This window comes from Ranitomeya imitator, chromosome 5, assembly GCF_032444005.1.
Source record: "Ranitomeya imitator isolate aRanImi1 chromosome 5, aRanImi1.pri, whole genome shotgun sequence".
Taxonomy (NCBI): domain Eukaryota; kingdom Metazoa; phylum Chordata; class Amphibia; order Anura; family Dendrobatidae; genus Ranitomeya; species Ranitomeya imitator.
The window spans coordinates 130311505-130327147 of record NC_091286.1 but is presented as its reverse complement, the minus strand read 5'-3'; the positions used below and the strand labels follow the sequence as shown (position 1 = coordinate 130327147).

The 15643-nt window shown below is 42.8% G+C and overlaps 1 protein-coding gene across 3 annotated transcripts in view; it reads left to right on the top strand.

Annotated features, from left to right (window-relative positions):
• The window catches only part of STRN (striatin), a 198359-nt gene that overhangs the window by 151812 nt on the left and 30904 nt on the right, over nucleotides 1-15643 (top strand). For all 3 annotated transcript variants that reach the window (XM_069769151.1, XM_069769149.1, XM_069769150.1), the window contains one exon: nucleotides 14071-14118. In XM_069769151.1, coding sequence (XP_069625252.1) covers nucleotides 14071-14118 — 48 coding nt within the window. The remainder of the gene's footprint in view (nucleotides 1-14070; nucleotides 14119-15643) is intronic.

Here is a 15643-nt window from a genome sequence, read left to right as displayed (position 1 = left end):
AGCTGCCCTGCAGTCCGAGGGTACAACAGTGTCAACCCGCACTATCAGTCGGCGTCTGAATGAAAAGGGACTGTATGGTAGGAGACCAAGGGAGACCCCACTTCTTACCCCGAGACATAAAAAAGCCAGGCTGGAGTCTGCCAAAACTTACCTGAAAAAGCCTAAAATGTTTTGGAAGAATGTTCTCTGGTCAGATGAGACAAAAGTAGAGCTTTTTGGCCAAAGGCATCAACATAGAGTTTACAGGAGAAAAAAAAAGAGGCATTCAAAGAAAAGAACACGGTCCCCACGGTCAAACATGGTGGAGGTTCCCTCATGTTTTGGGGTTGCTTTGCTGGCTCTGGCACTGGGCTGCTTGACCGTGTGCATGGCATTATGAAGTCTGAAGACTACCAACAAATTTTGCAGCATAATGTATGGCCCAGTGTGAGAAAACTGGGTCTCCCTCAGAGGTCATGGGTCTTCCAGCAGGACAATGACCCAAAACACACTTCGAAAAACACTAGAAAATGGTTTGAGAGAAAGCACTGGAGACTTCTAAGATGGCCAGCAATGAGTCCAGACCTGAACCCCATAGAACACCTGTGGAGAGATCTAAAAATGGCAGTTTGGAGAAGGCACCCTTCAAATATCTGGGACCTGGAGCAGTTTGCCAAAGAAGAATGGTCTAAAATTCCAGCAGACCATTGTAAGAAACTCTTTGATGGTTACCGGAAGCGGTTGGTCGTAGTTATTTTGGTTAAAGGTTGTGCAACCATGTATTAGGCTGAGGGTGCCAATACTTTTGTCTGGCCCATTTTTGGAGTTTTGTGTGAAATAATCAATGTTTTGCTTTTTTGCTTCATTCTCTTGTGTTTTTTCATTTAAGACAAATTAAATGAAGATAATAATACCAAAGAATTTGTGATAGCAATTATTTTCAGGAAGAAACTAAGTATTATCTGACAGAATTGCAGGGGTGTCAATACTTTTGGCCACAACTGTTGGTCAGCTTGCTAATCACTGGTAGTCCCAGCTCTGAAACACCCATAGGAATGAAGTACATGGAATGAAGTACATGCATGCCAGTGCTCCAATATATATCTCTTCCTTCTCATCCCCATTGGGAGTTGTCTTTTTTTGTCCTTTCTCATTCTCGGGTCCTCTACCAGAGGTCTGGGAGTTTGAGGGTTCTTTGCAGGATCTTAGTTGTTCCCAGAGTTCAGTTGTTGCTCCTGGGATCTGTTGTATGTGTCACAAACAATGGTTAATAAATAACCAAAAAAAGTATAAACCTTTTTTTTAAAAATGTATTTAAATTCTGTGAATAAAAAAATTACTACAATATATAAATACTACTAGACATTTACAAAAGAATGGGGACACAACATCATATATTTTATCACGTAGTGCAATGGTGCCTTATCAAGCTGGTTGTATACAAAATAAAAAGCACTATTAGGGGTTAAATTCCCCTTACGTGGAACAATGGTCACATCAGAAAATCGTATGCTAAAACAATCAAGATGGCAACACTTACATTAATATGTACTTTGAAAGAGGGTCCCCGCCGCCCCAATGCACGTTTCGTATCAAAACTTCAGGAGGCGTGTGTTGGGGAGAGGGCTGACATCATTTTTAAAGAACAATTTACCTACCACAGCATCACAATAGGGAGGTGTGTATATAAAGGACAGAAAAATCGTGTAATCAAAAGCAGCGCTTTTTAGCCAATAAAGTCTCTTTTCCAGAAGGTAAGTATGTCATGTGTAAAGTCACGTGACTTTATACTGCAGCAGAATTGTTCAAGGACCTGGTAAACTAAGGGTACTGACAGCTAATTAAATCTCCTCCTCTAGGGGTTATGTCTGTCACGTGTGTAGTCACATGACTTCTTACTTCAGCAGAGTTGCCGAAGGACCTGATCCACCTATCAACCCGCCGTCACCCAGAGACGAGCCGACTCGCAACACCTCAATCCCGAGCGTCGGGTCGTCATGGAGACGACACAGACACCAGGGATTGAATCGGCCGCTCTTCCGTGACACAGGAAGAGACGGCGCATGCGCACATAGACCAGGGCCCAGTACCTATCGCTGTGGTGACAGTAAGTTTAACTCAAATTGGCATTTGAGCAGCTATGGGGAAGTAAAAATTAAAATGTTAAAAAATAGCAACCATTAGGTCACATGACACATTTTTTTTAGATCCTATGCAATTCTCTGTGGCTAAATTTAAAGGGAAATGCATATTTCTCTAGTCACCTTCCACGACAGCATAGGAGGATGTCTCCATTCCCTAATGGGGGACAGGAAGCACAAAGAGGTTAAAAGGCCCCTCCTACCTCCAAATCGCCAGTGTCTTTCCTGTCCCCCATGGGGCTTGGAGAGGTTTTTCTTTGCTGCGTCGCCGGTGACCGCGGTATACCTGTGTTTTAACCGGGCAGCGGTGGTCGTTGGCTCTGCCTTCCTCCATATGATGCGCTGCTCCCGACTCCTCTGGACTCGGGACCTGTCCTGGCCCACCCGCGCCTCATCAAGGTAAAGCGGGCCAGTGATCCCTGGCGGTGTCCTCCTGAGCTCACAGCCATTTTCCTCAACCTCCTGCGGTCTCAGCGTCCCGGAAGTGACGTCGGCGGTACACGCGCGTCACTTCCGATTTCTGCGTTCCACGCTGTGGAGCGCATACACTTCCTGGTGTGGCCTTGTACCGGCCTCCAGACACCGCGTATGGTGCGCCGCCCCACGTGGAGGCCTGCCTTTGGACCTGAGGAGGGGGACTGCTTTCACCTGCGCTGGGGGCGGGTTTATTGCTACATAAACCAGCCCGAAGACACCTCCAGGTAAGACTGATCCCTGATTCAGTATGGATGGTGCTTCCTGCCCTGCATCTGTAGAGCCCAGCGCTACCCCAGCTCCTGTAAGTCTGTCGTGGGGTGGATCCCAAGCCCAGGGTAATAGGGGCCCTTTGAATTCCTGACACCACTCTCCCTCTATTTTAGGGAGACAAGTCTGCCCAGATAAATCCGTCCAGAAAAACAGCAAAATGTGCAATCTGCAGTTTGCAAATTGCCTCTTCTGAGAAAAAGAGGACTTAACTCTATAGCGCCACCTGTTGGAAGTAGCGATACTACAAGTCACAATCAACTCTTTAACGAGTCGTGCAATATGACTTAGGATAAAAGCCAAATTAGTATCTCAATTCGCAGACACTGTGTTTCGGGCTGTTGGCCCTCATCAGTGCGCTGCATGAGAACTAATTTGGCTAGGTGAGAGGCTCTGGACTGGGGTCTAAGGGGTATCGTTTCTCCTTATGGAGAGTGACCACTTCCCTCCTTATTGGAGAAAACACTGTGTCAAGCCTGCACGGACAAAATCGTTAGAGCCGAGCAGCCTTCCCTGCTTGAAGAAATCCGTACGCTTGTCAGAAGTGAAGTACACTCTTCCTTAGCTGCCTTCAATCCTCCTATGCCTCCTCCTCCACAGAATCCTTCTCCTTCTAAAAAGGAGGATTCAAACTGAGGATTCTGACTCTGATTCCAACCATTCCTATTCTTCCTCCTCTGAAAAATGGGGAAAACCTTCAAGTTATAAAATTTCTGAAGCAAGAAAATATTTTTTCTCCTCAGATTACATTGATGAACTAGTAATGGCAGTGCGTAGCACTATGGGGCTGCAGGAGGAACCTATATCTCAAACTATACAAGATGAAATGTTTGGAGGATTGAAGTCAGAAAAGCGAGTGGGGTTCCCAGTACACCAAAACATCATAGACATGAAATCTCAGGAGTGGGAATGCGCAGAGAAGCGTCTAATCACACCATCCGAAATGAGACAGTTTTTCCCCTAGAGGCAGGTTCTCCTTAATGGGATGTGCCAAGGGTCGACATACAGGTGGCGAGAGTGGCTAAGAAAACTTTGCTCCCCTTTGAAGACTCCTCTCAGCTGAGGGATCCATTAGATAGGAAAATGGAGAGTCTATTAAAAAAAATCCCGGGAAACATCCATCTCTGGATTAAAATCTAACATTGCAGCTACCTGTGTCGCTAGAGTCCTTTCTCGTTGGATAGATGAGCTTGAAAGGCACATTTCTCAGGGCACATCAAGGGGAGAACTGCTGGATTCTCTACCCATGCTTCAAAAGGCTTCGGCCTTTCTCTGACGCCTCCATGTAGTCTATTAGGATTGTGGCTAGATCCCTAGTCCAGTCCAATTCAGCACAAAGAGCCCTCTGGCTTAAGGTGTGGAGTGGTGATGTCACCTCCAAAATTAAGCTGTGCTCAATACCCTTTAAAGGGGACTACCTATTTGGCCCCTCTCTAGATGAAATTCTAGAAAAGGCCACAGATAGGCTTTTGCTCTGGAAGGGCCTTTTTCCTATCAGGAAGTTTTTTTTCGTGCCCCCCAGTCAAATACCCCTCAAACAAGAGGTAAAGGGAAAACGGGGAGATGGAGCTATGCCAAAGGGAGGGGAAAAAATATCCTCGTTCCCCAACACAGCAGCAGGAGAAATTACTCTGTCCCGGTGGGGGGGTAGGGGGAGTTTCGCAAGATTAATCCATCACTGGCGGGCTATCTCTGAATCTCAGTGGGTCCTCAATATTATACAGGAGGGCCTTCTGATAGAATTCTTATCCCCCCCTCCTCTCGGAATCTGAGGGTTACCTCCCCGTCATCTCAGAGAGACTTCTCTATGATGATGACAGGCCTGAGGGACCTGCTAAAATCAAACGCAATTTCCCAGATACCCCCAGAAGAATGGGGTGTAGGACACTATTCCCAATTATTCCTGGTAATGAAACCAACGGGGGAACCAAGAGTCATAATAAACCTGAAAGAGCTGAATCATCATATTGTATACCGCAGATTCAAGATGGAATCCACGAAATCAGCCATTCCCCTAATAGGTCCAGGGTGCTTTATGGTAACAATAGACCTAAAAGACGCTTACTTTCACGTACCCATTCATCCCCGTCACAGGAAATTTCTCAGGTTTGCGATTCAATTCAATCAGCAAGTGACACACTTTCAATTCAACGTGCTCCCTTTTGGAATCTCTTCAGCCCCAAGAGTTTTCTCAAGGATAATGGCAGAGACAGTGTCTCATATCCGCAGACAGGGAATCTGTATCATCCCCTACCTGGACGATCTGCTTCTGATAGCCCCCTCTGCTCAGGTTCTCACTAGTCATGTTGCCAGAACCTTGGACATTCTCAAAACATTAGGGTGGCTACCGAATTTAAAAAAATACCAATTGCAACCTTCCAAGACAAGAAGGTTCCTGTGAGTTCTGCTGGACTCAGTAAAACAGAAGTCCTTTCTCCCGGAAGACCATCTTCGGGCCTTAACAAAAAAGGTGATAGATTTCAGAGAAAGCAGATCTCCATCCATACGGGAAAGCATGTCGGTCCTGGGCTCTATTACGACATGTATCCAGTCAGTGTCATGTGCTCAGGCCCATTCCAGAGTCCTCCAGACCCACATTCTCGCAAACTGGGATGGGAATCTGGGTTCCCTAAACAGAAGAGTGTTTACTCCAGGTCGTTTAAAGGCATCACTTGCATGGTAGTTGAACCCCAGAAATATCCACAGGGGGGTAATCTCCCCTTGTGACAATCTCGACCGACGCCAGCAAGCGGGGTTGGGGAGCAGTAATCCTACATACTCCGTTTCAGGGCCTTTGGAGTCAGACAATAAGTGCCAGATCCTCCAATTTCAGGGAGCTGAAGGCAGTGGAGGAAGCCCTCATAGCAGCAAGCAGCTTAATTTCAGGAAGACATGTCCAAATTTACTCCGACAACACAACTACTGTCGCCCATCTCAAACATCAGGGGAGCTCAAAATTCAACAGCTTGGCAGGCGTCTCAAGTCGAATTTTTTGCTGGGCAGAAAAGAACCTTCTCTCCCTCACAGCAGTCCACCTGAAGAGGTCATCAAACTTCCAGGCGGATTTCCTGAGTCATCGGGACATTCAGCCTGGGGAGTGTAGCCTGAACAAAAGAACTTTCAGGATGCAGGTGGACAGGTGGGGCCTTCCAGAAGTGGATCTTTTTGCCTCAGGTCGGAATGCCCAGGTAGAAACCTTTTTTTCCCTAAACCCCAGGGACAATCCCAGAGGGGTAGATGCCCTGGTTCAGACTTGGAACTTCCGTCTGGCATACGCTTTCCCACCAATTCCTCTGTTGGCGAAAGTCCTGCGAAAGATACGAGAGGAGCAGGTGCCTACCATACTGGTAGCCCCAGTGTGGCCGAAGAGGAGTTGGTACAACCTCATTGTAGAGCTGCATATAGAAGGGCTTGTCCTCTTACCAGTGGATGCCGATCATCTTCTCCAAGGGTCTTTTCAACATTGCAACCCCCGGAAATGGAACCTAGCAGCCTGGTTGCTGAAACCCAGGTCCTAAAGGCGGGGGGACTATCGGATGCAGTGATTTCTACCTTACAAAGATCCAGGAAACTTGTTACAAATGCAATCTACAGTAAGGTGTGGAAAACCTTCTCCACCTTTTGTCTTCCTGGTACTCCTGATCCGCTCTGTCCAAATATATCAAAAATTTTGGATTTTCTTCAGCATGGATCATAGTTAGGGCTTAAACCTAGCACATTGAAAGTTCAAGTCTCTGCTCTCAGTGCTGTTTTCGATCAGGAGCTGGCCAACCATCGGATCAGAAGATTTATGGTATCAGCTCTCAGGTTGCAACCTGGGAAACAACCTGTTGTTCCCTCTTGGGATCTAAACCTGGTCCTCAAGGGTCTCACTCAAGCACCGTTTGAGCCCCTGTCTTCCTGCTCTCAATTTCAGACGTACAAAGCTGCTTTTCTAGTGGCAATAACAACTGCAAGACGTGTAGGAGAGCTGCAATCTCTATCAGTAAGAGAACCCTACTTGACAATAACAGACGACTCCATAACCCTCCGTCTGGATCCTTTTTTTTCTGTTATACTTTTCCTTTATTTGTTCCACTCCTGGTTCTGGCTTACAAATACTGATGTAAAATACTGACCAAATACTGCTAGTGTGACGGCAGCCTAAGGAGGAGGAATTCCATACTCTTGACGTTGGACGTATCATCATACACTACCTTGAACAGACTAACTCTTTCAGAATTGACCAAAATCTGTTTATCCATTCGTCAGGTCAGAAAAAAGGGAAGAAGATGGCAAAAAGTACCATCTCTAGCTGGATTAAGAGGGCTATACAAGAATCTTCTCTAGCCCAAAAATTAACTCCGTCAATTGGAGTTAGAGCTCACTCTACAAGATCTGCGTCCACTTCATGGGCTGAACGAGCGGGAGCCTCCATCGAGCAGATCTGCAGGGCCGCAACTTGGTCTCCCCCCCAAGTGCAGAATTGGTTGGTACTCCTACTAAGCTGTCGTGGAAGGTGACTAGAGAAAATAGAATTAGACTTACCAGTAATTCGGTTTCTAGGAACCTTCAACAACAGCGCTAATTCCCTCCCTTCCTTGGATTTATCCTGGGTTTATTAAGGTAGCTAGTGCTATGGTATCTGTTATAAGTCACTGGCGATTTGGAGGTAGGAGGGGCCTTTTAACCTCTTTGTGCTTCCTGTCCCCCATTAGGGAATGGAGACATCCTCCTATGCTGTCATGGAAGGTTCCTAGAAACCGAATTACCGGTAAGTCTAATTCTATTTTCACCATTATTATTAGTGTGATCTCACAAACCTATAATCATTATAAAAATTACAACTTAGTGTCTTAATGGGAAAAACTATTAAAAAGATAATACCTTAAATCTATAATGTGATATTAAATAAGTGTATGTGTTAAATATGTGAATAAATACAGTGTCCAACAAACAAAGCAAATAGTTAATATTAACCACCATTCAAAAATCATTAAACTAATTTAGGAAATTAATAAAATATATAAAAAAAATGCCTAACCACTGGCGGGTTATGGTGCAAATAAACATACTGAAGTGCAAAGGCTGAATAAAAGTGCATGACAATGAACATGAATAAGTGTAAAAGACACCAAATAATAATAAGACATCTATATGCATTATTTTAAAAAGTTCTCACAAAAAATAACTAATAATAAAACACTTGAAGGATTCCACTTGACTCAATTGCTGTAGAAGACAACTCCGCACAAGAATGAAGATGTGTGCAGCTACCTCCAGATAATTAAGGGACAAGATAGGCCACAAGGATAGATATACAATACTCTGCCAACACAACTCCCAAATACTGTTAAAAAAGAAAAACAATACCAACATAAAAATTCTACATTAAAACTCCTAAAAACAAAAAATAAAAATAGATACCCAAAATGTTGACCTTGATGTATAAATAAACTTAGAGAAAAGACCCAAACCCAAAGCTTTCATTAAGGCCTGCTGGTGCGACCGTATTAGGCTGGTTTCACATTTGCGTTTTTTGCCGCTGCGTTTTAGCGCAAAAAAACCATGCGTTTTTTTCCCTATACTTAACATTAAAAACGCATGCATTTTTTTCATGCGTTTTGCCGCCGCATGCGTCGTTTCTATGCATACGTTTTGTTGCAAAAATGCAACATGTAGTAATTTCTAGCGGCGTTTTTTTGCGGCAAAAAAACGTATTGCTGTCTATGTAAACGCATCCGTTTTTAAGCACATGCGTTTGCATGCGTTTTTAAATGCATGCGTTTTAATAGAAAAACACAAGAATACACACTGATAAGCCAACCCTAACCCTAAGGGATCCTAACCCTAAGGTTTAGGGTTAGGATCCCTTAGGGTTTGGGTTAGGATCCCTTAGGGTTTGGGTTAGGATCCCTTAGGGTTAGGATCCCTTAGGGTTAGGATCCCTTAGGGTTAGGATCCCTTAGGGTTAGGATCCCTTAGGGTTAGGATCCCTTAGGGTTAGGGTTAGGATCCCTAGGGTTACTAGGGATCCTAACCCTAGCTATTTCTGTTTATAGTGGATTTTCTTGTTGATTTTGATGATTGACAGCTGTCACACACTTATCATCATGCGTTTCAAAAACGCAAACGCAGGAAAAAACGGATGTAAACGCGTCAAAACGCCGTGTTTGTATTAAAACATGCAAAAATGCATGCATCTAAAAACATGCAGCGTTTAAACGCGTTTAAATGCGTTTTTTCACCAAATGCGTTTGCGTTTAAAACGCTGCGTTTTTAAACGCAAATGTGAAACCAGCCTTACATCTGTATATACAGCGGCTCACTGCCTGAACTAAGGTTTTGCTGAGATCACCACCTCTTTGTCCCAAAGTAATTTGGGCTATAGCTTTAATAAATAATTGACTGGCATCACAATTATGATATTTTTTTTAATTTTTGGGGGGGGTTTCAACAATTTTTTTTATTCATAGAATTTAATAAAATATATATTTTTTTTTTAAAGGTTTATACTCTTTTTCGTTATTTATTAACCATTTTTTGTGACTCATGTATTTTTTGAGTTAAAGTACCTAATAATCCTAGTGGGCTTTATTTTGTGTTGTAGCCAAATTCCCAAGTTAGGGGGTCACTGCTCCAAGTGCTCCTATCACCACTGGTATCATTGTTGCCTTCACTTTCCACATCTTCTCCAGTTCTCCTTTGAGGCCCTGGTATTTCTCCAGCTTCTCATATTCTTTCTTTCTGATGTTTCTGTTATATATATTTATATAATTATATGTATATAATTATTTATGTAATTAAAATAATTTTTTTTACTTGTCTCTGTGAGACCACTTCTTTAAGGGGTACCGTATATACTCTAGTACAAGCCGAGATTTTCAGCCCACTTTTTTGGGCTGAAAGTCCCCCTCTCGGCTTATACTCGAGTCATACCTAGGGGTCGGTAGGGGAGGGGGAGTGAGGGCTGTCTAATTATACTCACCTACTCCTGGCGCGGTCCCTGCAGGTCCCTGGCTTCCCCGGCGTTGGCAGCTTCTTCCTTTACTGAGCGGTCACATGGTACCGCTCATTACTGTAATGAATATGCAGCTCCACCTCCCATAGAGGTGGAGCTGCATATTCATTACTGTAATGAGCGGTACCATGTGACCGCTCAGTACAGGAAGAAGCTGCCAACGCCGGGGAAGCCAGGGACCTGCAGGGACCGCGCCAGGAGTAGGTGAGTATAACGGGGAGGGGGAGCGCTGCGCAATATTCACCTGCTCCCTTTTCCGGGCGCCGCTCTGTCTTCAGCAGTGACGCTCAGGTCAGAGGGCGCGGTGACGTGGTTAGTGCGCACCCTCTGCCTGAACGTCAGTACTGAAGACGCTGAAGATGGAGCTGCGCCGGAACAAGGAGCAGGTGACTATTGAAAGTGCCGGGGAACTGAGCGACGGAGAGGTGAGTATGTGATTTATTTATTTTTATTGCAGCAACAGCAAATGGGGTAAGTGTCTGTATGGAGCATCTATGGGGCCATAACGTTTGTGCAGCATTATATGGGGCCATAATGTTTGTGCAGCACTATATGGGGCCATAACATTTGTGCAGCACTATATGGGGCCATAACGTTTGTGCAGCACTATATGGGGCAAGTGTCTGTATGGGGCATCTTATAGGGCCATAATCAAGGTTTGTGCAGCACTTTATGGGGCAAATATCTTTATGGAGCATCTTATGGGGCCATAATCAGCATTTGTGCAGCATTATATTGGGCAAATGTGTCTATGGAGCATCTTATGGGGCCATTATTAACCTTTATGCAGGATTATATGGGGCATATTTTAATATGGAGCATCTTATGGGGCCCATTATAAATTTTATGGAGCATTATATGGGGCTCCTGATTCAATATGGATATTGAAAAACACTTAACCTACTGATGTCTCTATTAATTTTACTTTTATTGGTATCTATTTTTACTTTTGACATTTACCGGTAGCTGCTGCATTTCCCACCCTAGGCTTATACTTGAGTCATTAAGTTTTCCCAGTTTTTTGTGGCAAAATTAGGGTGTCGGCTAATACTCGGGTCGGCTAATACTCGGGTCGGCTAATACTCGGGTCGGCTAATACTCGGGTCGGCTAATACTCGGGTCGGCTTATACTCGGTTCGGCTTATACTCGGTTCGGCTTATACTCGGGTCGGCTTATACTCGGGTCGGCTTATACTCGGGTCGGCTTATACTCGGGTCGGCTTATACTCGGGTCGGCTTATACTCGGGTCGGCTTATACTCGGGTCGGCTTATACTCGGGTCGGCTTATACTCGGGTCGGCTTATACTCGGGTCGGCTTATACTCGGGTCGGCTTATCCTCGGGTATATACGGTACTTTGTTTTTACAAAAGTGCTTTTTTTATTTGATGTATACATTTCTGCAGTATATGTTGGCTCTATTGAAAAACATTCTTAAAAGGAGGGGTGTGGAACATAGCTGGCAGTGTATATGTATTATATGTGTTATTTTAAGATTGCTGTAACATTGCATCCTCTCTATGGGGCAGCAGGCACAGGCTGGCATTGAGCAGGCTATGGTACCTCTGCTGATGGTGACTTGGATAAGGGAGTTCTCCACTTTTCTGTTCTGTCATTTGATATAAAGTAAAGTAGCCCTTCATAAATGTCACAGTAACTGAACGTGCGTTCAGCTAATTATACACAGCTTAGAGATTGGTCCAGTGTGTTTCTATAGCATTGGCATCCATGAATGGTCATTACTCTCAGCAGCGCAGGATTACTGGGAACCCCCGGTTTATGGCAGAGTTAAAGGCCTTTCCTCTTCTTTGCAGGCTGATCTGACAGCATGCTGTGTATTGTCACTGAGGCTTGATTAGAAAGTCAATATCATTGACTAAAATAGTCTTAATGGATGTTAATGGATATTACGACAAGCAATTCGTGTAAATTGCTTCCAGGCATTGATTATGCTGATCTTAAGCAAAAGCCTCAGTTAATTCTGTCTACCATTGTAAACCAATGGTAGCCTTCCCTTAGTAGCCGTTCAGATCTTGTTAAATCTGTAAAAATCAATGTTGCAGCTATAGATGGCACACTGTATAAAGTATGCTCAGGACTCCTAAATCCTAACTGCTTAAGCCCTTAGTGATGGAGCCACATTTTTGAAATCTGACCAGTGTCACTTTATGTGGTAATATCTCTGCAACACTTCAACAAATCCCAGTGATTTTGAGATTGTTTTTTCGTGACACGTTATACTTTATGATAATGGTAAATTTAGGTCAATATGTTTTGTTTTATTTATAAAAAATATCAAAAATTTGAGAAAAATGTAAAAAAATTAGCAATTTTCAAACTTTGAATGATTATCCCTTTAATCCAGATGGCCATACCACAGCAAACCATTAATAAATAACATTTCCCACATGTCGGCTTTACATCAGCACCATTTGTAAAATGTTATTTTATTTTGTTAGCATTTTAGGAGGATTAAAAATGTAGCAGCAATTTTTCATTTTTTCAAATAAATTTACAAAATTTATTTTTTTAGGGACTTATCCATGTTTGAAGTGACTTTAGGGGTCTCATATATTGGGAAACCCCCAAACATGATACCATTTTCAAAACAGCACCCCCAGACATATTGAAAACTGCAGTCAGGTAGTTTATTAACTCTTCAGGTGCTTTACAGGAATTAATGCAAAGTGGCATGATAGGAATGAAAATGTGTATTTTTACCACCTAAATGTCTCTAACTTCTGAACAGATTACTGTTCGGCAGAGTCTAAGGCCGCTATTTGGTCATGAATTGCCATGGCAAGCATCAAGACCACAAAATCAAGATCTGAGGGCACCAATTTGGTTAAATAGGAAGCACCCACACTCTTAACCATTTATAATGATGTAGTCACTATTGACAGAAGCATTTAAGGGGTTAAACAGAGTTGGACGGTGCAAACACTGATCATGGCTGATGCAGCAAGTTGTCAGCTATAGTGGACAGCCTACAGCTACTGCATTGTCACCTGTATGGGGATGCTAGTCTCTTATATGTCAGTTCAGTTAAGACGTATTGGCTGTCATTAAGGGGTTAAATATTGCAAATTTCAGTAGATGCCGGTCAATGACAAATTGTCCTATTTGTGTGGAAGGTATACAGCGACTTTGGCTGCAACGCAAGTTACAATGTTAAAGATCATTATGTGTAGATACTGCATCGCAACACGTCTCCTAGGGTACCGCGACAAACGAGTTACAAAAAAATCAATCCAGTTGAGTGGCTCGGGTGTCACCATGTGACCCCATTCGCTTGTATTGTACTGTGATGTAGCAGCTGCACAAAGATCTTTGACAACTTGTCATGGTCAAAGGCACTGTGTAGGGGGAACACACAGAGATGTGGCGTGACTACAAGTCTGCCATGTTTCATGACGGGTGCAGATGATTTTGTTTTTAAAAAAAAATTTCAGATAAGTCGCACACAAGTCACAGTCCCATGCAACAGAAAAAGATGTGATCTTTTTGTGTGTCCTAATTTAGGTTTTTAACTAGTTGATGAAGTTTTATTTTATACATACGCTTTTGCTAATAATATATGATCTTGGTTAGAGGATTTCTCTCTATTTGCTAAGTTTAAATTTGTATTCTTTTTTTGTTATTGCAGGAACAAATTGCAGGTTTTTTTCTTTAGTTCCCTTGTGCTGACTAGAGTACAATATATAGACATACACGATTCATCAGCACACTGCGACTAATGAATACATGAACTCCAGTATTGTACATGTTAAAAATATAAGGTACTTAGCTGAAAAAAAAAAAAAATGTGTTTATCTAAAGCCGCCAGGCAAAAATTTGTATAACTGAACATGAGGTTCTTGGTTTAACATTCTGATCAGACTATATGAAGCTTTAGATCAATGTATAATTTTTGAAGGTGCGGTCCATGCTCTTTTTTTTTTTTTTTTTGTAAGGTACTTAAAACTTTTGCGCTCTTTGATCTAAAAACGCTATCTAACCATGTCAAGGTGTACCTTTTAATATGCAAGGTCCCGAACTAAGTTCTACCTCTCCATGTGCCAATCCAGGACTCATCTGAATGGGGAGTTAAAAGGAAGTGTACACAATACATAGGACATGGATTTAAGCCTACCTTCTGCATGTGTCTGCTATTTCTACAATCATGAATTGAGTGTCCCATAAACATTTAATTTTTTTCTTTTTTTAGGAGCGCCTCTCTTGATGTGGAACCAATATACACATTCAGAGCACACAGGTAATAACTGGCCAAATCACAATGTGCAGTATTACATATTGATATCCACTTCATCCTGGGTTAGCTTCTGTAATGTCTATAATTGAAGCACTTAACAGTGGAGGTTAAGCCTTAATTCACACGTGCTTTTTGTTCTGTTTGTCCCATTTCTAGGAGCAGTCCAACAAAATTTCTGTAAGAAATGGTTTAGTTACCTAAGTGATGCAACCCCCCCAGCACAGGATCCCATTATTGGGTCTGTTTGGTTTCTTTGGTGTCAGTTTTTTAGGACAGTATAGCAAGTGTATCATAAAGCAGTCAATACAAAAGTAGATAGTATTCTGCTACAGATGGATCTGGATAAGTTGGGAACTTGGGCCAAAAGGTGGCAGATGCGGTAACAATGATGCATGTAATGTTATACACATGGGAAGAAGGAATCAGTATCCTCATTATACACTAAACGGGAAACCACTGGGTAAATCTGACATGGAGAAGGACTTGGGGATCCTAGTTAAAGATCAACTTACCTGAGCAGCCAGTGCCAGGCAGTGGCTGCCAAGGCAAACAGGATCATGGGGTGCATTAAAAGAGGCGTGGATACACATGATGAGAGCATTATACTGCCTCTGTACAAATCCCTGGTTAGACCGCACATGGAGTACTGTGTCCAGTTTTGGGCATAGGTGCTCCGGAAGTATATAATGGAACTAGAGCGAGTACAAAGGAGGGCAACAAAATTAATAAAGGGAATGGGGGAACTACAATACCCAGAGAGATTAGCAAAATTAGGATTATTTAGTCTAGAAAAAAGACAACTGAGGGGCGATCTAATAACCATGTATAAGGGGACAATACAAATATCTCGCTGAGGATCTGTTTATACCAAGGAAGGTGACGGTCACAAGGGGCATTCTCTGCGTCTGGAGGAGAGAAGGTTTTTCCACCAACATAGAAGAGGATTCTTTACTGTTAGGGTAGTGAGAATCTGGAATTCCTTGCCTGAGGAGGTGGTGATGGCGAACTCAGTTGAGGTCTGGATGTCTTCTTAGAGCGTAACTATTGTATGTTACAGTTTTTGGGTTCTTTAGGAGGACGTAAATCTGGGGATTTATGGCTGAACTGGATGGACAAATGTCTTTTTTTCGGCCTTGCTAACTATAACTATAAAGAACTTTTGTTCTAAAAATGGACACATATATGTACCCAGATGGACCATAATGATCATTGGGATCTTTCTACTTTCATTTCAATCAATTCAGTGAATCAGATTTTAACTTTAGTTTTGCGCGTCTATCTGGAGGACAGAATAGGACAATCTTATGTGAAATCTTAGCGTTACAATCCTTTTTTTTTTTTTCCACTGCCTAATTGACTAGTACTGTATGGTAATGTCACATTTAGACATCCGTTTTCCTCTTATGTCTTCTAGTCTTCTATCTCTGTTTTTCATAGAATATGTCCCCATTATAGTCTGTCGCTGTTCACATGCCCGTGTTTTGTTTTTTGTTTTTTTTTATAGGGATTTTTTGTGGTCCTGAAATAT